The sequence below is a fragment of the Pseudopodoces humilis genome, chromosome 25 (genome assembly GCF_049639895.1).
Source record: "Pseudopodoces humilis isolate 2021_Gansu_Grassland_sample_001 chromosome 25, ASM4963989v1, whole genome shotgun sequence".
NCBI lineage: Eukaryota > Metazoa > Chordata > Aves > Passeriformes > Paridae > Pseudopodoces > Pseudopodoces humilis.
The window spans coordinates 2,647,249-2,670,122 of record NC_142224.1 but is presented as its reverse complement, the minus strand read 5'-3'; the positions used below and the strand labels follow the sequence as shown (position 1 = coordinate 2,670,122).

The 22,874-nt window shown below is 52.3% G+C and overlaps 1 protein-coding gene and 1 long non-coding RNA gene across 10 annotated transcripts in view; both read right to left on the bottom strand.

Moving 5' to 3' along the window:
• Positions 1 to 57: 57 nt before the first annotated feature.
• LOC148182586 (uncharacterized) lies at positions 58 to 4,225 on the bottom strand. The gene is made up of 3 exons (XR_015774515.1): positions 4,066 to 4,225; positions 3,286 to 3,390; positions 58 to 3,188 (listed from the first exon to the last, which is right to left on the bottom strand). It is a non-coding gene; the product is annotated as an uncharacterized LOC148182586 (long non-coding RNA).
• A 578-nt stretch (positions 4,226 to 4,803) lies between these two features.
• The window catches only part of LOC102105752 (protein CEPU-1), a 352,214-nt gene continuing 334,143 nt past the window's right edge, over positions 4,804 to 22,874 (bottom strand). For 7 of the 9 annotated variants that reach the window (XM_005528456.2, XM_088066840.1, XM_088066835.1 and 4 more), the window contains 5 exons: positions 13,230 to 13,364; positions 12,475 to 12,595; positions 10,778 to 10,929; positions 7,870 to 7,902; positions 4,804 to 6,305 (listed from right to left, as the gene is read on the bottom strand). In XM_005528456.2, the coding sequence (XP_005528513.1) occupies positions 6,205 to 6,305; positions 7,870 to 7,902; positions 10,778 to 10,929; positions 12,475 to 12,595; positions 13,230 to 13,364 (542 nt within the window). In that variant the 3' untranslated portion in view covers positions 4,804 to 6,204. The remainder of the gene's footprint in view (positions 6,306 to 7,869; positions 7,903 to 10,777; positions 10,930 to 12,474; positions 12,596 to 13,229; positions 13,365 to 22,874) is intronic. The other 2 variants (XR_015774525.1, XM_005528457.3) reach the window with 2 other exon arrangements.

Sequence of the window (22,874 nt, the reverse complement as noted above, 5' to 3'; positions counted from 1 at the left end):
CCCTGTCTAAGGAAAATCTGATGTGTCTGACCCTGTGGAGGAGGACTGGGTTCTGTTGATTTGCTGTGCTGGCACAGCAGGGACAAGGATTGCTCCAATGCTCCCTGCTGCAACTTGCCTGCGACACCAAAACACACACACCCAGACTCTGCCCTCTCTGCTTCTTCCAGTCACCCTGGGAGCTGCCACCCCGCTACCCATGTCATCTCCCCACATATGGAATTGTGCTCCTGATAGCCTTGTGCACCATGGACCCCCTTGCCTGCTACATTGTGGCAGCCCTGAGCCTTCTTGTCACTCCATGGCCACCCAGGGATGCTTTGGGGCCACAAAGTCTGGGGATGGACACTCCCATTCTGCTCCTGAAAAGTCACGTGTGGCACTGGACCCTGTTGCTGTGACAGGGAGACTCAACTCCAGCAAGGCACTGAGCAAGCACACAGAGTGTCCCCTGTCCTGACCCGGCGCCTCCCCGTGCCTTGTCCCTTCCTTCTCCCTCCATAAGTGAGATGACTTAAGAGCAACGACCATGCACACGCTGTCTTCCCCGTGCAAACTCTGCTGCTGCCCAAACCTGCTTTCTGTGGCTGCAAGGAAGCTGGGGTGCCAGCCCTCAGCACACAAGATGGAAAAAACCACCCTGAGCCAGAGGCCATGATGGGCCACCACCCTGTCCTCTATGCAGCTATGCCCGTCTTCATCCCTGTTCTCAGTGGGCTGCCCAGGATCTGCTACAAAATCTCAGTGGATGCTGCTGCCCCTGCATCCTGGATGTTCAACATGTACCGTGGCTGACTGACAAAAACCGCCTGGCCTGGGGCAGGGGCTGTCCCAGTGCTGGCCTGAGGCGCTGGCTTACCTGGTGGATGGGGATCCGGCACTGACTGGGTGAGTCCGCGTCCTGCGGTCCCTGCGGTGCTGCTCTGCTTCTCCACTGGCATCCAAGAAGGGTGGCACCGTCGGCAATCTGGGTCTTATCCCATGGCCCCGGGCATGTTTATTGGCTGGGGATGGCACTGTCTTCAGCCGGCACGGCAACACTCACATCCTTCCACACGTCTGCTCCAAAAGTACCATGGGTGCAGGAGACATCTTGCCCTGCTGCCTTTGCTGGTCTGCACTGCCCCACAACAGTCCCCTGCTGCCACCCCATGCCCTTTCCTTGGTGAGCCCCAAATTTCTCTGTCCCCACAGCAGAAATGCTGCAGAATCACAGGGCCAGAGGCCATGGCAAATCAGAGAGCGGCGGCGACGAGATGCCACGACGCACACTGAGGCTGGTGGGCCTGGTGCCAGGGCTGCCCCCATCCCATCCTCGCCCCTGGGTCGGGTGGGCTCCCCTGTCCCCTGCCGGGATGGCATTCGACTTTCTCGTGCCATGTAACGTGCCATTGTGAGGAACGTGTTGGCTGTCTGACGCCGGCCCCAGCACGGCTCTGCCGGGTGGCAGACCCATTTGTGACCACTGCTTTCCACGTCTGGATGCCCAGGGGGTGGCTGGGTGCCCAGGGCGGGGGCAGTGTGGCTGTCGGGTCTCTCCTGCTGACGGCCGTGATGGCCGGTCTTGAGTTTCTGTCGATCATTGTATTCCAAGGGTGGCTATACTACCTGAGATTTGTGCATGTTACATTGTAGTTGTAACCTTTTCTAATTCGGCAAGAATAAGAGATGGTTGTGATTGTGCAGTGTATCAATAAAGTTTGACGAACTTTGTACCTTCGGGGCTTTGCTTCACGGGTCCCGCGCACCCCAGGGAAGGGACGTGGTGCTGGGCACCTGCTGAGCTGAGCTGGGAGGGCTCCTGAGTGCCTGGGACCTCTGCCACTCCTGGGATCTCACCCAGCACTTGGTTGGACCCTGTTTTGATTGTCCCCTGTGATAGTGATGCTTCAAGCCCCACAGCAGGGGGCCTGCTGCTGTTTGGGCCATCCTTCACCCCATCCATGCATCTCCCCTGGGAATCCACCAGTGAGTCCTGGGTCCTGCCCACCTCTGTCTGCCAAGGAGCAATGAGCACGCACCTGTTGATGGAGTCCCTGCAGGGTAAGGACTGTCTTTGCTCTTGTCACTCACCTATGTTCAGTGGAAGCAGCATGATCAGGGGCCTATTTTCCACAACTGAGACATTCCCAGCATCTCCTCCATCATCTTGCAACAATACTAACTCTGACAACTAAACCTGCCCCTGTGAAGGGATGTCTCTGCAGACAATGCACTCCCGAGGTTTGCTCCTATCGTGATTTGGCAGTGTGTGACACAAAACAAATGTCTTCATCAAAGGACAAAAACCTTGAGGACCAGGAGCAGAAGAGCCATGACCCTCAGCATCTCCCTGACATGGCTGTAATCTCACAGCAGACTGTGCCCTCCGCTCCCTGGGGATGCCTCACCTTTCCACACCATCAACCAGGAGAAAACATTTGAAACACTCCTCTAATGTGAGATCTGCTGCCAGGAGACTGGGGGCAGTGGGACTGTGACAGATCCACCAGAGTCTTGCTCACTTTGAGACCTCCCTTCGTCTTCCCCAACGTGGGAATGAAAAGCTCAGTCTCAAGAGTTATTTCCCATAACCCCACAACAAGCAAACAGCTCCATCCCAGCAATGCTATGAGCTGCTGTGACCTTGCATATCAGGGACACCCTGCTGTCCCCCTCGAGTGACCCCAGCAGAAAGGTAAGTGCTTCCCAAAACCCAGCAACCTCCTGAGGGAAGGGATCTGGGAGGGATGTGACACCTCACCCACTTTCCTCAATGTCACCTGCAGTGAATCAAGCATTAGTGACCTCCATGGGAGACACTCTGCTTTGAGCCTCTTACAAAAACCCCAACCCATCAGGGAGCCAGGGTTGATTTGATGTAGCTACAGGTGGCATAAAGCAACACTCACCCCTTGCATGTGGCCCCTGGGGATCCCACCACAATCCAAGCCTCCCTAATGCTTCCCATCTTCCCATGCCAGTTCTGCTGGATACCCAGTGCTGGACCTGCCTCCACTGCAGTGAATACTTAGAGCTGCCCAAACGCTCCTGCTCATGGCACATCCTGATGCCTCATCTGCATTGTCCCCATCACAGAGCACGGGGAGGTGATGCAGCCCCTCTCTGGCCATGGGATTCTCTCCATCTCCCCTTCCTGGCTTGAGAGGGATGTTTCTCCATGGCCCTCAGCAATGCCCAACCTGTGCCTAAGGACAAGAACCTCAGCTGCTACATGCAGGGGGAGGGAGGGCATATTTCAGACCATGACCTCCATCCCTCCCCAGCACCAAGAGACACCCTTACCTATGTCAATAAATTATTACATAAAAGCATCCATCGAGCCGCCTCTCTCTCTTTAACTTCCTCTTTGTCTGCTACTTTGGCACTGGACACTCCTTGATCTCTCACCTAGAACACCAAAAAAGTTACAATTACACAGAGGAGGTGAGGGAGAGAGCCCTGTTTCCTCCACACCGATTCCTGATCCCTCCCCATTACCCCCAAGAATCCAGGCACTGCCCCTCTTACCAAGTTTACTCTACCATGGCTGACTGGTCCAACCTGGGAGTTGCAAGATCTGCATGAAGACCAACACCATCCTCTCTGTCATCCTGACCCTGCCACCTGTGCCCATCTGTCCTGTCCCCACACCCTCAGTACCTTGTCCCTTACTTGGGATGTGCCACAAAGCCTGAGCACGGTTCTTCCCTTACCCCACATCGGTATCACTTGGACACTGCATGTCACACCTCAAAGCAACACCTTCCCATCCCTCTTCTCCATGCTCATCTCTTGGGTTACATCATAGGGTCAAGAAATAAACACACAAATCTCACACCAAATCAATAGCAACCAACTTCTGATCCTGCAAATGTGTCAGGTGACCTGAAGAAACCAGCACCCCGGAGGCTACAGTTGGGGCTGAGGACCAAACTCACTAAACAACCTTCCAGCTTCACCAAAAACCAAGACACTGACCAAGACAAGCCTCCATGGACAGCGAAATGCACCTACACCCAAACAATCCTGTCGTGCTTCGCCTGTATGCAGCATTGCATGGGGGACCCTGTTCCCTGCACCCACCTCACATCACTCTGTCTCTCCTTCCCACGCAGGATTCGCTTCAGCTGCTCCGCAAGCATCCCCTGCCACGCTGTGCAGCTGGGCTAGAGAGCCCCACGCTGAGCTATGGGGCACTGAGTGGGGTCCTGAGCAGGGAAATAGGGCACAGCTGTGCCTCACACTCTCTCCATCTACTCACCAAAGCCTCACCTGTGACAGAATTCCTGGTGAGATCCAGAGGCCATCTTTCCAAATGCTCTCCTGGCCCATTGTGATGATTTGGTGATCCCATCTGCCACCCCCACTCCAGCATCCCTCCCCACATCCCTCCCCATTCCTGGTGGCACAAGGGGAGAACGCGGGGTGGCCCTGGCCCCCGCGGCAATGAGCACCACAACCAGACGGAGCGGCCACATGGAACAATCGTTTTAATGGATAGGCAGAGAGAGCCCCCTCACCGCCCGCCTGCCCGCGCCCGGGCCCCCCGCGTGCCCCCCGCCGCCGGCCGCAGGGAAGGAAAGGAAATTGAAGGAGGAAAACCAATTGCAGGAGAAACCCCCGCTGAAATGGATGGCGAGGCAACAGGTCCTGCTCCTCGGCAGGGGCCGGTTGCTTCGTCTTCTTTTTCTTATTTCTTTTGTGGGTATTTTTTGGTTTTTTTTTTATATATATATATATATATATATATATATATACACGCACACACACGCACGCACACACACATATACATACACATATATATATATATATATATATATATATATATATATATAAAAATACAAAACTGAGCTATATAGATCTCCCTCTGTCCCTCAGCTCGCTTTATTCCACCGCGAAAAGGCCAGGGCCACGCGGCAGAAAGCGATGGAGAGGGGCCCTGGTCCCCTGTGACCCTTTGTCCCCGGTGACCCGAGGGTGGGAAGCCGAGGGGGTTCAGGGATGTGTGGACAGAGACACTTGTCTCGTTGAGAACCGATACACACCTAACTCCATATACAGCATGCAGTAATGGCAGCGGAAGGACCCTGCTGGGAACCGTGGCTAGAACTCTAACAAAAAAAAGAATTATATATATATATATATGTATATTTATATATACTGTATATATATATCCCATAAAAAGATTCAGTATCTCCCTCCACCTCAATGCGCGGTGAGTGTCGTCTGTGCCCTCAGCAGGAACTGTCCAGATGACCGCTTTTGGGCCGGTTTTGTGGGGGTTTCAGCACAGGACTCCTCCTCCTTCTCCTTGCTGGGCTCATAAACCTCCTTGGCTGGTCGCCTCCTCGGCAAACAAACTTCTCTCCGCTTGCTCCCCCTCTCCTGGATTGTTTTTTTTCCTCTTTTTTCTTTTCTTTTTTTCCCCTCTTTTTTTTTTTTTGCATTTCTGTTTTTTAGGAACTAAGAGTTCTAAGCTCGTATCAGAAAATACAATTAATAAAATTAACCATGACTCAGAATCCCTTATCATTCACGATGTCCGCGGATGGTACGATGAAAGCGTGGCTTGACGCCGGTCTCCTTCCTCCCTTTCCTTTCGTGGTGGTGTGATAACTGTCGAAGATCTATATATCTGTACATATATATATATATGTATACATGGAGATATAGATATATATATATATATTCTGAAACACAAATGGCGGCACAGTCCATGAGAAGACGGGGAAATCTTGGCAAAGGAGAAACCCGGTGTGTCTGGATGGAGGGTCCCTCGGGAGGGAGCAGGCGAGCAGGGCCGGTGAAAAGGACAGGGCAGGGGACAAGTGCCACACTCTGATGGCCCTGTCCATCCTCCGTGCTGGCCCGTGGTAGAGAACGGCGAAAACGGGGAAAAAGTGGCAAGGGACGAAAAAAGAAATAAAAACAGGGTGAAAAGAAAAAGACTCAGTCGCATTGCATCTTCAGCAGGAAGCCTTGGATTATTAAATTTTTCACTTTTCTCTCCATTCCAAATTCCCGTTGTGGTTGGCTTTTTTTTTTTTGCATGTTTTTCCTCTCTCCCCCTCCCCCAGGTGGCCTGGCCGGATACTCTCTCAATTCTTATGATTATTTTCAGAAACGGTGAACACTTCTTCTTCTTCTTTTCTTCCTCTCCTTTCTGCTTGAGCTCGCTGGCCGTGGTCGTCGCCGCCGCTACTCCGCGGGCCGGCTCTCGGGTCAAAACTGGCGGGCGAGGTGGGCGAGCGGGAGGAGCAGCAGCCACGCGCAGCCGCTTCGCCGCCATGCGCCATTGTTCCCGTCGTGGACTGCGCCAGGGCCTGCGGGAAGGGACAGGAACGCCCTCGTGGTTGGTCACAAAGTCAACAAATAGCAGAAACCACAAAATAAAGATTAAAACAAGCAAAAAAAAAGAGAAAAAAACAAAGGCGCTGTTTGGGGCCCCGGTGGTGTCGCACGTGGTGGGGTTGCTCGGTGGTTGAGCTCTGTGGGTGTCCCCCTCCATCTCTGCTGTGCCAAGAACATGGGAACAGCCACCCCTCTCCCCACAAATGCTGGTCTTTGGGACAAGATCCTCTGTGGTCCCCTTTCAGCCCTATGTCCTCATCCCAAGCCTGCTCCCTGTGCATCACCACCATCCAATCTCCCTCAGCCCCCTTCACCCTCCTCCAAATTGTTCCAAATTTTCTATCCACACTCATAGGGGAGATAAGAGTTTTCACCCAGCACATTCTGCCCACCCCAGGGCGACCACCCTGTTGCCCACTAGTGTCCCTTGGAAGGGACAGTAACCACCTGCCCACCCTGCAGAGGCACTGCCAGCAGCACTGCATTGTGGATTTGGTGTGTTGCACGTCTTCAGAGCCTCTGTGGGGCTCAGCACAAGGAGATGGGATGAGAAGGGTGGTCAAGAAGAGTCAAGCCCACCCATCTTTGGGGACCAGAGGGGGTGAGGAGTTCAAAGCTCACTGTGGGAAAGGATGTGGAGGGTGTCTTAGCCAATGGCTTTCGCCAAAACACCCATTTTTTCACCAAATAGTTGGCCCAGGAGAAGACTAAGGTGGAAAAAGAGCTCAGGAAGGCATCCACGCTGGTGTCCTGTGGAAGCAGGGCTGACCACAAGGTCTGATTCACAACTGTTTTTGAAACCCCAGGACATGTCCCCTCACTTCAAAACCTGAGCAGGGCACTGAGCATCAGTACCCATCTGGCTTCTCACCAGTAACACTCTGCAGCACACTCAGACACCTCACACCTCACAAATCCAGGCACCAGATCCAGGTCTCACACACTACCTCCACAGACATGTTCAAGTCATCCCAAGGACTGACCACTCGAATCATCACAAATAAAGCCACCCCAAAATCAAGATGACACCAAGCCAGCTGGCTGGACACTAAGATTGCACAGCAGAGAGCTGACTGCCCAGGCCAGGAATAACACCAGGAAGGAGACCAAATCCATAGGGGCCTGTCCACCCCTATCTCATCCCATAAAAAAGACACTAGAAGCATCCCAGAGGAGAAAGGACCTGCCACAAGACCCACTTACACATTAGCACTGGGAAAGCAGCCCAAAGACATCCCTGCTTTGCCCTGGGAATGGGGAGGGAGCGGGACACCATGGGATGGGGACAGGCATGCAGTGGGCACAGGCCACCACCAGACAGGCACTGTAGGCTGGCAGGGAGGGGCAGGATGGGAGGGCAGCTAAGAAAGCCCTAATTCATCCCTATACCAGTAAAAGCAGTGGGGTTGTGGGGCAGGAGATCCAGGTGGTGGGTGCTGCTGCTCCCACTGAGATGAGTTGTGGTGGAAGCCAGAGGGGCCCAAGGGGAACAGCAGGGGAAGCACTGGCATTGTGGGAAACCCCCAAATTACTGACCTTTCCAGGGTGTCAGAGCGGTAGTTGTCTCTTCTAAAAATTAAAGAACAAGTGAAAGTTAAGGCAAAAGGGCAATGCAAAGCGCAGGCTCGAGACACCTCCCTCAGCCTGCCCTCGACCTGGGGTGGGAAAACCAGTGGATGGGGTAGAAATGGGATATGTTGCTCAAATCACAGCCCACTGCTGTGGGGCCATGGTCCCCTCGTCTCGGAGGGAACCTGAGATGAGCTGGATATGGGGCCTCAGACCTGGCAAAGCCTGTAGTTGCACCCTGTGCAAAAGGCAAAGCACAAGGGCTGGAATATGGGGATGTGAGGGGATCACCTCTCCCCTGTGAGTTTGGGGTCCATCCCTCTTGCTAATCCTGCAACATCCCAAAAAGATTTATGGCCTGACAGCCACCTCTGGGAGCAACATGGACTGTGTGATGGGTGAGAAGCAGAGGGTTGGTTTTTTTCCCCAACTCAGGATGATGTCGTTTCCCTGAGCACTCTATCACATCCCAGACAGCACCAAATGAGCCGCTGAATGAGCCGGCAGGACTGGAATAACGAGCGCTACATGTTAAATAAAGCACTAGTTGACCTCCATGAAAAATTAGATTAAAAAAAGGATTAAAAGATGAACGCTACATTAGCTTCTCACACAACCCCAAAAAGGCTCATGTCACGGTACCTGCACAGATTAAACCTCCATTTGTGGGGGAAAAACTCCAAAACACTCAGCTTCAGGGAAAAGGGGCCACTCACAAAATTGTCCCCCAAAACCTCACAGAAGAGACATTTCTCATGCACAGGTAGTGCAGCCACCGCATCTACTTCCCTCTAATCTTGCATTAAATTAATAAATATGTTGATAAAGACACATTAATCCCCAGACTGAAGACACCAGTTGCTTAGGGACAGGTGAGCTTGGCCCTATGACTGCTGATAATTAGAGAGGGGTTGCTCCTGGAAGTGCTGGGGAGCCCTGCACCAGGAGATGAAGGACCCCCACATGTCACAGTCTCCTCAGGGAACTGTCACCCCCCCCAAGGGCATTCAATTATTAAAGACTGAATGGATCATTCAATCAATGCAGCCTTTATGGACATTATACGTGGTCAAAGGAATCTGGTTTTGCTCCCTGATGGGATTCAGTCAGACCACAAATCATAGGGCGGATCAGAAAATAAGCTTAGACTTCTGTGGGATGCTTCCCTGCCTCCCACCTGACTGCCATCACAGCACAAGTCCCACAGGTGGGTTAGAACCCAAGAAACCAAGAGCCCATCAGCAGGGAGATGTCATCTTTACTTTTAGGCTGTTCTTCAGCCTGAATCTGCAGATGCCAAACTGGATGCCCCCACTAATTAAGATTTTAACCTCATAGACACATTGGAATGCTGCAACATCACAGCTAAGGATGTCACTCAGGCTATGTTGTACACTTGGCATGGCCACCCTACACCTGCAGCACAGGTGGAGCCAGGCCTGGGTGGTTTTGCAGTGTTGGTGTCCCTAAAACGTGCAGTTATTGGATTACCAGGAAGGCCAGCGGGGAAGAGGACTGAGATAGTTCCTAAGCAACGCTAATGATGGCTTAGCACACATGAACCTTCATCACACACGGCTTGGACTTTACTGGGGGAGCAAACAGGTCTGAGCATCCAAGATGGGATGAACTCCTCTGTCACAGCTCAGGGGAGCCTGGCACAGCTGCCAGTACCAGTGGGAGGGGAGGATAAACCTGTCCTGTGATGGCACCCTGACCCCACGGCTGTGGTGCGGCCCCTGGCAAAGCTCGACATCCCCTACCATCCTTAAACAAACTGCTCCCCTGGAATCCATCCAACCAGCCCCCAAAACATGGACAGCACTTCCCAGGGTCTCTGCTGCTGTGGCACACTCCAGAACCCATCACATACCCTGCTCCCTACCCCAACCCGCTTTACATGGCTGGGGCACAGACTGCCCTGAGCCATCCTGAGGGACGTGGGGATGAGGAGGGCTCATCTGTCACTCTGCTCTGCTCCCTCTGACCGTACAATAACAAGAGACAAGGAGATGACCAGGCACAACATCGGGTGGCAAGGAGGAGGACAATGCTGGGGAGATGTTGGATGTCCCCTGTCCCCACTTCTCCTGTATCCTCAGCTGCAAGAACCACACACCCTGTACCCTAGCAGGGAAATATTCCCAAGCAGTGCCCAGGGATGAGATCTGTCATCTATTTCTGTCTCCTGTCTCCTGGAGAACAGAGCCCCTGCTCTGGTTTTGCTACCACCTGAAGAGGTTTGACAAATATGTCAACCAATCACAGCCCTTCCCATCCATGAGCAGTGTCAGAGGGATACATTGCTCTCATCCCAGCTCCAGCATGCAGGGAAAACAGTCCTGGGACAAGGGTACAAACCTTCTCCTCGTCCCTGCCTTCCACACCTTCCCATCTCCTTTGGCACCTCCAATAAGGATCTATCTGCTTGGCATGAGCAGAAAACATGAGCTGGAAGGTGATGGAGCAGGGAGCCTGTTTGTTCTCACGTGGGAATGGGGCAGCATCTCCCCTCCCACCCATCAACACAGAGAGATGCCTTCACACAGAGGCTCTCCTAGACACTCATCAGAGCAAGAAGATGGAAACCTGCAGCCAGCTCCTAACTTTGCATTCATGGCAGATCCCAAACACAGTGCCAAGCACCTCTGAATGGTGGGAGACACTGAACCTCAATCAGGAGGAAGCTTTGGTGGCTCTTCCTTTTCCCTGGACTCACCACAACCTCCAGCCCACATGCCAAGGGCAGAAAGGATCAGCAGCAAATACACATCTCCCCCAAAAGACATGGGAGACCTTTCCCATGCCTCCCCCATTGGTGGTGTCACTGTGAAGCCATTTCCCCTTCCTGGCTGATTCCCTCAGCCCTACTCACCGTAGAGGATCATGCTGGCGTTGGTGTTCCCTAGCCGGTTAGAGGCTACACAGGTGTAGTTGCCATAGTCCTGCTCAGAGACGTTGAAGAAAGTCAGTCTGGAGAAGAAGGGTTTGTTCTCCACTTTCAGCCCTTTCTGTCCTTCAGCCAGTCTGAGAGGAAAGAGGAATGGGAGGTCACGGGGTTGGCATCAGGAAGGGAAGTGCCCACTGTTTCCCATGCCCAGTTATCCTCTGGTTGTGCCTGTGAGTGGGGACATAGAGTGTGGGGGAAGAGGGAGAAGGGAAGGTATTGGGAAAGACAAGGGAGATGGATGCTGCTCTGCTGGGTCTCCAGCTGCCAGCCCATGCCATCCCCGTGCTGACCAGAGGCATCCTCACTGCTGCAGTCGTGGGATGGTGCTGGGACTTGCCAAATGCTGTGCAGAGACAGGGATGCTCCCTTGCCTGGGGAGGGAATCTGGGAAAGGCTCATTCCCACCCTACAGAAGAACCTGTCCTCAGGCCTCTGTTCTGCCTTCTGTCACCTTCCTCTTCTCTCATCCCTGCGTGTCCCCGAGGAGTGGTGCAATAGGCACCTCAGCCAGCACAAATGCTGAAGTGTTAACCAAGTGCTTGGACATCCCTGTACTGGTGTCCCCATCCTGCTTAGCTCATACTCGCTAATTCCTCACGGGAAGTGCGGATTCCCATTATGATCCACGCTGGGTGCTGATCAGGCAGGCTGAGCCCGCTCCTGCCGCTGCTCTGCAGGCCCTCGTGATCTGACCTAGTTCTGAGCGGAGCCTTTCATCTGCCACACAAACATCTGCAGCTTTGTACACTCTGCTGCTCCTTTCCTCTCAAACTGGGTGAGGCAGGCAGAACCAGACTCCCCTCCAGCTTCTGGAGCACCTTTTTAGGCCAAAACATCCCTCATTATCAGTGACTGGTGTGACTTGTCCTGTGTTTGGCTGCACCATGGCCCCTCTGGGGGGGCCATGTGGGGATCTTGGGGGATAACCAACACAAAAATTGGTTAAAACCACTTTGCCTGGGGTCAGAAAGAGGCAGTTTCTCCAGAGTGGAACCTACCCTGGGCTGTGCTGCTCCCCTCCTCATTCCCCAGCCATGTCCCTGTGCTATTGCTTTGGCAGGACACAGAAGTTTCTGGTTGACCTAAAAGGTCCTTTTCCACCCCAAAACAGGGCAGGCTGTCTCTGGGGCATAGCAAACCCTGTCTCTTGACTGACACCACATTTCTTTTGCTTTTCCAAGAGCTGCCTTCTGGCCAAAGCATTTAAAGAGATGACAGAAGTTCCACCAACTCTTAAGTGCCTGGATTTGTGCTGCCAATATCCATTTTGGACATTATGCTTCACCCAAGCAGGGATTTACCACAACACCTTCAAACAGAGGCACGGGCAGCAAAGATCCTGCCCCAGTGGGGAGTGAAAGAGTTTCCTGGGAAAATCCCCTTCCAAAAATTTGCTGAGTTAAATATAAAGCCTTTAATAGATCCTGGCTGGTGGCAGTTCCAGCTGTGGACGCTGGCTGCCTGATGGAATGTCTGAATTTGCCCTAGACAAGCACAACCTGAGGCTGTCAGGGGGACCTGCCTCGGTATCCAAACCAGGCTTGTGCCAAGGGTTATGAGCCGAAGCTGCTGGCACTGGGTGCAGCCCCTGTGGGGTCGGTGTGTCCTCCCCAGGCTCTTACCTCTTGTCATCTTTGTACCACTGGAAGTCAGCGGAGGGGACAGCGGAGGCTTCGCACAGCAGGATGCCCTTCTGCCCCACCGGCACCCCGGTGCTCTTGGCGTCCGAGATGTACGGCGGGTCTGTGGGAAGAGGGGAAACCTGGGGTGAGCCCCCAGCAGCCTTTGGGACTCCTATCCTCTCCCCTTGCTGCTCAAGATCTCCTTTCTCTCCCTGCTCAAGGGTAGGAGCCAAAACCATCTCTCAGCCCATGCTCAGCTCCTGCCACGCTGGTGCTGCTGTCCAGAGGTTTTCAGGTTCATGGGGGTTCTCTTCCAAAAAACAAGAGATCCTCAACTCATGGTTGTTACATGTCCAGCTAATGGAGTGGCCAGAGAGGGGTTTAGGAGGGTCTTCATGTATGTCTAAATATGAAATATGTTGCTTTCTTCCTCTCTCTCATTTTTTCTAACAGAAAAAAAAAAAAAAAAAATGTTCTATTTACTGCTCACTTCTCTCCTCTCCTCAGAGGTTATCAGCACAGCATCTCTCCACGGGCAGAAAACCCAGGTTGATGGAGACAGCTGAGGAGGAGGTGGTGGAAAAAAATGGAGCTCGAAAAGAAGGGGAAAATAGGGCAAAACACCACCTGCTCAAAAACACTGCTGCCGCCTGTCTCGCTCTGTGTGCCTCACTTCCAAGTGCCACTCCCTTGTGGGGCAGCATGGTGCCCCTGTCCAGCCCCACCCCTGTCCCCGATGGCCCCCAGGGACTCACAGTTGACGGTGACTTTGACTCGCTGGACGACGGGCGCTGAGACATCGTTGGAGGCGCTGCACTCGTACTCTCCCGACTGCTCCCGCGTGATTCCCGTGATCTCCAGGTACTCATCCTCGCTGATGAAGCCCACGGCTGCAGAGGCAGAGACAGAAGGCCCTGAGTGATGGGGAGGCACAACAACCCTGTGCCCGCTGGCTGGTCACCATCCGCGAGCATGTCACCCTGCAGCAGGACACGCAGCCAGCAGGTCCCAGCCCAGACTGCCCGTGCGCCTGTGATCCTCCATTCCAAGAAAATCCTTGCCAGAAAGGTTTCCGCAAACACTGGAGTGCTCCAGCAGCTCTGGCCTCACTGGGAGCATCGCTTGCTGGGGATAATGTCCCAGAGGTGCTCAGGGTGCGCAAAGTGGGCAAACCTGCACCCTGCAAAACGATCTGAGCTCACCTCTGCACATCCCCCCAGCTGGGAGGTACCTCCAGGCTCACCCAGCTCACATTAGCACCTTTCTCTGATTCTTCAGCTTCAATTAATTCACAGCAACTCTACTCCCATTAGCGGTGGTGCCAACACCTCCCTTTAGCTGAAACACCTCATGCCTGTGGCACTCAGGCTCATTTCTGGGGGGATGCACTTGTCCCCCTCTTCCCCATCAAGGTTGCAGTGCAGCTTCTTGTTTCACTCAGAGCCAGAAAGATGCAATCAGTGGCATTTCCTTCACTCTGAAATCTTTCAGCCCCCATTCCTTTTAGGAGCTCTCTTTATTTTGACACAGTCTAGGAAACACACAGTGCTTGGCTGGCTGGGGCACAAGACTCCCCGGGTTCTTCCCCCAAACAAGCAGCAAAAATTACTTTTTGCAGGCCGCAAAACAGGGACAACGTCTCCCTTTCCTGTTGTTTACATCTCCCCACTGGATCTCCTGCAGCCAGGATGCTGTAATTACTGCACAGAGCATCTCCGAGCCCTGTGTCACACTTAATATTCCTATAAATTTTAAACGGTAGTCCTTGGTACATATGTGTGGCAATTGGTGTCATATTTTAATTAGGCTTGCCCTACACCATCTGAAATTAATAATAGCTCGAATTACCAGTGTAATTTATAAATTAACATTGCTGCAGCATTAGGAAATAAATTAGCTCTGGACAGCTGTTTCTGAGAGTGAGTGCCAATGGCAGAGAGGCCAAGCACAGGTCCCTGGTCCCCAGGGGGATGCCGTGAGCTCGGCCAGCCCTCGCTTCCCACCCGGATATCGCTGTCTGTGCTGGCGTGACCTGATGGGCCACAACTCGCTGCGCTTGACCGGCCAACCGTGTGCATCCTGCTCCTAACAAATGCATGTAAATGCACACGTGGGAGGCTCCCAGCAGGGCACACAGCGCCTGCATCCCGCCGGCTGAGGCTTTTATGGCATCTCTTCCCACGCTACAGGAGTGGTGTGGTCAGACTCCACCACCCACCGTGGGAAGACCCGAGCCAGCACCGATGGTGTTCCTGTAATGCCCTGGAACAGCTCGACACAGTGAGAACTCCAGGCATGTGCCAGGATCCTGCTGCTGCAATCCCAGGTGCCACTACTGTCAACTCAAACTAGCACAAATATGCTCAGCCGTGATGAAATCCCACCTTGGCTCTCTCTCCTGCACCAGACCTCGCAGCTGCCACCTCCACACAACACTCCTGGGACTTGCATGTCCACTGCTCCCTGAACTGAGGACCCCACGCACTCATGTGTGCATCCCACCTTCCCAGGCCGACCTAACTGGGAAGGCAGCCCTGTGAGCTTTGGAAAGGAGTGAAGTGAGTTTTCCTGTTGATGAATTGCTGACATCCAACAGCGTCCTAAGCCCTGTGCTGAAATTCCCACCCGAGTGGCTGGTGGTGCAAACCGCTGAGCTCATCAGTACTTAGTGCAACTGAAGGGTGAGATATGAAGGCGTTACCCCAAAATCAATATCCTTTAGAGACACACAAATTACAGCGTTACATCCAGCGGCCCTGCGGCACTGCAAAAAAAAAAGGAGAAGGGGGGGAAAAAAATTCCTTTTTGTGGCTGACCTAGAATTGGCTTCTCTGTAGCACAGCGCTGCCTGCTGATAAAGTAACGACACAGCTGGTGGCCCTCAGATGCTCCGTGCATGAATCTGACTCTGGGCTGTGCAAAGGCTCAGATAACACTGCTTCCCAACTCACCAAAGGCCCTTTCCCAAGTTCTGGAGTGGCAAGAATTGGCTCTTGCCAGAGTCAAGCCATAATTTGTGTGCCTGGTTTGATCAGGGAGCAAAGCAGCTCGAGTGCATTTTGTTCCCCAGCAAAAGACTTCATTAAAGTAACTGCAAGGGTCAGATTTCCACCTGTAAAAGCTCAGAAAATTGAAGGTTTCCTCTGTGTCTGGGTAGCTCTGAAGTCTGAGATATGTGCATGGTAATCAGCTGATGGAGAGGCAGAACTCAAAGTTCAGGGACTCAGGGTCTGGCATCCCGGGAATTTGGCTACAGCCAAACAGAGCCTGCCCAGGACTGAGACAGGATGCTCTGAGCTGGAGCTGACTCCTGTCTCTGTCCTGTGTACAACCTGATGTAAGTCATGCTCAGATGACAACAGCATAAGGAACACCCTCCCTGCAGCAGGCTCTGGCCCAGGGATGCCTCCTCAGTGCCAGCTACAGCATCTCAAATACTTAGGTGACATAAAGAGTCCCTGCTCACTGGTGAAGCAGATGACACCAGGTGACTGAGACAATATTCCCCTGTCCTGTCCTATACAAGTGGTTTTGCAGGAAAGCCAGATCCATAAATCTGCTTCATTCTGTGGGATCACATCCTGGAAGCACCTGGAACTTGGGAATGCTCAGGGCAAGGCTTGACCAGAGCCCTGCTGCTCCAGGAGCCCTGCCAGACATACCAGTCCTTTTCTGCCTGAACTGATGGTGGGAACTTTCAAGGCTGCCTCTGCTTGAGCACAATTAGGAGCTGAAATATTGCAGGAATTAGTGGAGAGCTCTCTCATCTCCTCAGGAGCTAGAAAACCAGCACAGCCAGCACCCATCATTATTATTATTAATACTAATAATATCACACAGGCCAGAAATGGAATGGCCATGGACGACGCACAAGCATAATCCTGGCTCATCAGCCAAGGATGATGAACTAACACAGAGCGAGCTGGGGAGATGGAAAAGCAGAGCCTGAATCCTTGTTCAGTGAGCAGGAGGCTGCACACAGAGCAGCACACACTATTTAGGACTTGCTCCTCAGATCTCTGTTAGAAGCCTCAGGGAAAGGGAAGTTTGACCATCATGGCAGTGGAGGAGTCACGGAGGCGAGGTCCTGGTGTGGCACAGAGCACCAAGGCAAACCCAACAGATGGCCAAGCTGTGCTTGGGGTCCCACACAGCATGGATGTGATGAACTGTGGGCAGATGCCTCCTGCATTCATATTCCTCCCTCCATGCCTTTCTCCTTCCCTTGCTTCTCCTCATTTTCCCATTCCAACTCATCTCCCTTCTGACTCCTCCTCCCCATTTGCTTCCATTGAGCTTCTGACAAGATAATAACTCACCAGAAAGTGAACACATGTTCCCAAATTAATTACACGCCACTGTCCCCTGGCTCACTGTTGCAGCCATGTTCAGGTCTCTAGGACACTGCTCAGCTTTCCCTGGCTGAAGGCTGCCCATGATGCCACTGAAAAAGCTTCCTTGGAGCTCTTTCCTGTGTCCATAGGAACTCCCTGCATCTCAGATCAAGCTGAGCCAGCCCAGCCACTCAGGGCTGCAAGATTTTCACCTCTAAAGCCCAAAGGCATAACCTCAACAGTGGTCCCACAACAGGTTCAGTCTCTGGCTGCTCAAAGTCCCACCAGTGATCCCGAAGCAATGCCCTGCCCTCTCCACTGTGCTGCTGCATTTTCCAGACACTGATCCCACTGGCCAGGATCAACCAAAGAAAGAGAATATTTTATGGAGATAATTTTATTAAAATGTTTACAACAATGCAGATATTGACGTCTCACTTCAATCAATAGCACAATTTATTGTCCTTCAAGGTGAACATTAAGCCAAGCTGCCCATTAGTCAATATTTACCTCCAAGGTCTATAAATCTTTATACGGGCTTCAGCGGATGTTGACAGCAGCTGATTCCAGATAAGTAAAAGTAAGAGCGTGAAACATTGCTCCTTTTGGAGGTGAAATAGTAACTAGTTAATTACAGTCCCTACAGCAATTCTCAACTATCAATTTATGGCTACTCCTGGCAATAAAAATTAACATCTCGCAGACTCCCGGCTCCGAGTGACGCACTAAACCCGAGAGCCATATATTTCAAACGTCACCCCGATGCGATGCTGATGGCCATCCTATAACAGTTTATGGTAAATAAATAAAACACACAAAGGTAATAAGAGAATTGCTGGCACCTGAGACCCACTTCACCTCTCCTTCATGCAGCAGCGAGAGGAAAAGTGCAGGATGGGAGATCTAGTAGAATCAGAGCAGATGGGGAAGCAGGTGGGGAAAGGAACCACCCCAAATCACCCCAAATCTCTCTCAAAGGAGGCACAACACAGCCCCAGGTAGGTGGGTAAACAAGAGCTAAGGCTGCCTCTGGAACATGCCCCAGCCAAACTGGGAGATGCACCTGCTTCACCTCGTATTAACCACTATTACCCTCTCCTGGTGGCTCAATTAACACATAAGGAACAAAGTTCAGGCATTTTTGAAATTCCCTTCCCCATTTTTGTTTGATCAGGTGAATGACCTCAGCTAGGGCAGCTTCTCCTCTGTGCACCCCCTCTTTTCAGCTCCCCCTGTGCCAGCTTAAAGCTGCCACGCTCCAGTGAACAAAGATTAGGGGTAATTAACCTGCTGGAAATCATCCAGCTCAATCATTCAAAAAAAGATTTTTTTTAAGATTACCCTATCGACCCAGACAAACTCCTCTCCTCCTCTTGTGAATATTGTATCCCTGAACCACAGGCTCCAGCCCATTTCTATCTGTGATTCCCCCCTTAGCTGAGTCATCCCTTTAGGAAGCACACCTACGTGGGGTATGGGGTACAAACCTCCTGTTCCTCATGTTCACAAGCCTTCAGAGGCGGGACCGTCACCCCAGAAACGGGCACACAGCGTATCAGAGTCTGTGTTGTGCTTACACGGGGCCAAGCCACTCTGTTTTTGAAGTTTCCCGATGACAAGGAAGGAAATCTCTCCTCTGACATGCTTTTCCATGTTAATTAGCGTGTTTCCATGGCCCGATGTTGTGCGAAGCCCCAGGGGATGGTGCACTCGCTGCCTGGCACTGTGCGGTGCTCAGGGATGTGGGAGCTTGGCAGGAGTTCATTCCACTGCTGCAGTCTGAGGTCCCTCCTCATCCTCACGCCCCAGGGGTGGCGACCATCACCAGCTGGTGTCACCAAACAGAGGGAAAGCATCATGTTTTCCTACTTGGACCCTTTATTATTGGATTTGGGGAACTCTAACATCCAATTTTCTCTTTGTGCATGGCAGCACAGGCTTTGAAGGAGAGGGGTGGCCATAAAATCCTTGACATAAAGTCCTTCCCCTCCACTGATATCAGTGTCCCCTCCTCCCTGGGGCTGTGAGAGCTTCTCTCTCCTTGCCTGTGGACAGGCAGTGCTGTGGCTTTTCATCCCCTTCCAACTTTTTGGGGCATAAGTGAGCTGAGGGTGCCTTGAGTTTTGCTCCAAGATACGATGGAGGACCCACCCAGGCCAGATTTTGTGCTGACATGAGCACAGGTGACTATTTCTGAAGGCCCCGTTTCTGACTGCCCGTGACCACAGGGTCAGGACTTGGGGACATTGACAGACACATTCCAACACGGAGCTGCCACAAAAGCAGGAAAGACATTCTTCAACTTCATGCTCAGTGCAGAGCTAGAACTGAGGCGGGACCCACATTTGTGGCTCCATTTGCTCAGTGCATCCCTGAGATCACCCTTGGGGCTCAGATCTCATACAACAACTCTGACATTTAACTATTTGGTGGGCACATGCCACACATCTCACTAATCACTGGGACAGCTGACCTGCAGAGGCTTTCCAGATGCCACCACATCTCCTGGTCACATAAAGTCAAAATATTAGCATTAACTCCAGAGACAGTGAAAGCAAGGCACTGGGGCCCTGAGCAGCCTGCTCTAGTGGAAGGTGACCCTATCCATGGCAGGGTGTTGGAATGAGATGCTCTTCAAGGTCCCTTACAACCCAAACCAATCTCTGACTCCCTGCTGTGCCCTTCCCCACGGTGTTCCAGGGACACCTGCCCACTCTGCTCGCCTCACCGATGCTATGCAGCGTAGCCAAGTCACCTGAGCCATCCATTATAGCACCATTGTGAAGAGTTTTTAGCTTAAAAGTCCTTGAAAGTTTCCCACTGTGACTCGTTAAACAAGATCTTTTTCACTTTCCCTCTATTCTCTGCTAACAATATTTATACTCATTTCTTTTATTGAAATCTATCTGCCGCCTGTTCTATTAAAGCCACCTGAGTGGCAGCTCCTATTCTCCGGGAGCCTGCAGCCCATCTATTCTCCAGACAATGAGGTACAAGCAGTCTATCTTCTATTGTGCTTCCCGGCCTTCGGCTCTCAAATCTTCCATCTCAAAAAGGCATGTCAGAGACGCCTCCATGCAAAAGATTGGAATCCCGGGTTGTGGGGGCTTCCCAGTGCTGGCCGGGCTTGCTGCCCTCCCTCTCTGGGCTATCATCTCCAGGGAGATGCTGCTTTGGCACCTGTGATCCCTCAGGGATGCGTCTCCCCGGTCCCTGCGCATCCTTAGCACGGTTTGTGGCATCAGACGGCGCACGGCTTGCTGCTGCCGGGATGTTTGCACGTCTCAGACAACTTATTTGTTACCGGGAATAAAAGAGGAGCATTAAACCTTTTGTTTGCAAGAAGTAGTTCCTTGGGAAATAAATGGATTATGGAAATTAATATTTAAAGAAACAAAACAAAACAACTCAGGGACCAACCACCCTTGAACGAGGCTCTAACTCAGGAGTAAATGAGTCGAATAAAGAATGAGCCCTTTTATTTCGGTGAGAGGGAGAGCTCAGAGGCAGATCAAGGCTCGCCAAAGTGGCAGCGACTGTCTTCAGCCTCTCCCAGCCCCTTCCTCCTCCTGGGGTGCTGGTAAGGACACCGGACCCCAGGAAAAGGTCCAGAGGGCACGTGTCACCCTGTTAGAGCAATTAGCAATGGCTACAGTTCACAAAGAGCTGCAGAGGTGCCAGATCTGCAGCCAAGATGCGTGCAGGGCTCCTTAGAGGGCAGCTGCTCTCAATGGTACTACCCATTACCACCAGCATGAGCTGGATACCTTCCTCCTTGGCCCTGGAAAGGCAAGGGTGACCCTTGTGGTGACACTGGGAGGGACTGATGCCCAGCAGAGGCTGTGGCTGGCATGGAGCCACTTCCCACGGAGCTTTTCTGCCTTCTCACAGAAACAAATGCAAAAGGTACAGGAAAATCAGTGTTGAGGCTCCCACAGAGGCAAGACCTCTCCAGAGATTTCCCGAGGAGACAGCATCTCTCAGCAGCTCCATGCTCCTGCCCGAGCATCAGCACTGCTCCTGCACCACTCTTCCCACAGCCCAGAGCATCCAATCAGGTGCCCAACACAAAGTCCCCTCTCCTTCCTCCCCTTACTCCTCCTCCTTCCCTGTGCTTTTTTCCCCGTAGCTGCTTCCAAGGTGAGAGAGGACAGCGTTTCTGGAATGAAAGATTCTCCTGCATGCCCTCTCCCAGCAGCGGCCCTAATTCATTTTTCATGGCCCCTTGCAGTGACAAAAGCCGCTGCTTCTCTCTTGTAAGCGTGCGCCATGCAATAAGTCAAAGCTGATGTGCATTTTCCCCCTGGGTGCCGAAGCTGTGCTTTTGATTTAATTTGTCCTGTTGTTTGGCGCTCAGCCTTTGCCGGTGAGTTTCTCTGGAAAGGTGGGAAGTAGGGCCTGATCCACGTGGAGGGGCTGCCTAACAGATGGGGTACAGTGGGTAGTGGTTAAATAATTTGTTGCAATGGTACCAAGATGTTGGAGAGCGACAGATGCTGCTGGAGAAAATCGCTCAAACATGCATCCTGTTTGTGGGAACGCTGCTCCTCCATTAAATCCTGTCGCAACTTGGCTCCTCTGGAGCTCATCCCATTTCTGGCAGCCTCCTCGCTGGCTCTGCGAGAAGCTGTGGTGCACAGGGCTTGGTGAGGAGAGCAAGAACCAAGGTTGCTCCTGCCTGTTACCTGCAGGTGCTTTGCAAAGAACCTGAAAAAATTCCACGGGAGATCCACCACATCCCTTCCCAGCCGCTCCATGCGACCGCATTGCTGCGCAGGAGAAAGCATTCCCAACCCCTGCCAAACTCCAGGCACCCTGCTCTCCTCTGGATTTGTGTGAAAAAGAGCTGCTGGCAGCCAGGACCGAAGGGTCCCTCTGGCTGGAAATTTAAACCCCAAGGCTTTCTCCACAGGACAAGCTCTTAAGAAGCAATTGCAATGCAAAGCGTTAAATGGCTGTAACCTCGGTTAAGCTGTATTTCAGCCGCATTAGGGAAATATCCCTCAGATGGGAAGCAAGTGGCATAATGGCATTAGAGTAAAAAAATAAGCATCAAGTGCCAGCTAAATCCATCCCCAGTGCTGGCAAGAAGTCATGGGGATCTGGGAAACTTTCCCTTCTCCACGCATATCCCTGCAGGCAGCTCACGGCAATCCCGGACTCTGCTGCTGACACAACTTTCTGCAAATGGGGGATATTTTCCATCCCCCTTTTTCCCCTGGGACCCCCTGACCACTCTTCACCCCCCCAGAGCCATCTGAATCATGGCAGGGTGAGACTCGCTGTCGCCTCTCCATCATCTTTATCCCGTCTTTATTTTTTCAGACACGCTATTTTCCAGCCCAGTGGCCTTGCTCTGTCCCTCGTGTTTTATGGCACTGATGTCTCCATTTCTGCAGGATCACTTGCAATATTGTGGCTTATTGAGAGAAGCCAGGGAAATGCAGGGGTGATGAGTTAGATGGGTTTGGGGCCCTGGGGGACCGGTGAGCATGCCCTGGGCCTGGAGAGTGGGGATGGGGTGGTTGTGACAGAATTTCAGGAATGTGTGATGCTGGGTGGATGAAACTGGGGGACTGAAGGGCTGTGCCCCTTTTCTTGAGCCCATCATGCCTTCCTCAGGCCTCTGTGTAGGTACTGGCCCTGCTACAGGAGCTGGGAGGGCAGCGAGAGGCATTGCTCTGCAAGGGAAAAGCCATTTTAAATAACAGCAGTGTGTCACAGGAAGGGGAAAAACCCACAGGCTACAGCATTGCTCTGGCTTTAAATTATACCGTAGGAGAATAAAAATAAAAGAGAGGAAGACAGAGAGAGAGGCCAGGAGGAAAAAGAATTGCCATTGTTTTACCAAGCAGATGGGAAAGTTCAGGGGATCAGAAAAAGACTATTATTATCTTGACTCGACCGAGAGAAGATGGGAAAGGAAGAGGCATTTTTTTCCCCTGCAGTGAGGAATGCTGTGGCTGAAGTAATTTCAGCAAAGAGTCAGAAGGAAACGATGCCATCAGCTTGGGGCAGTGCCCAAGCTACCCCCACAGCCTGGGCATGCCACCATGATTTGCCTTT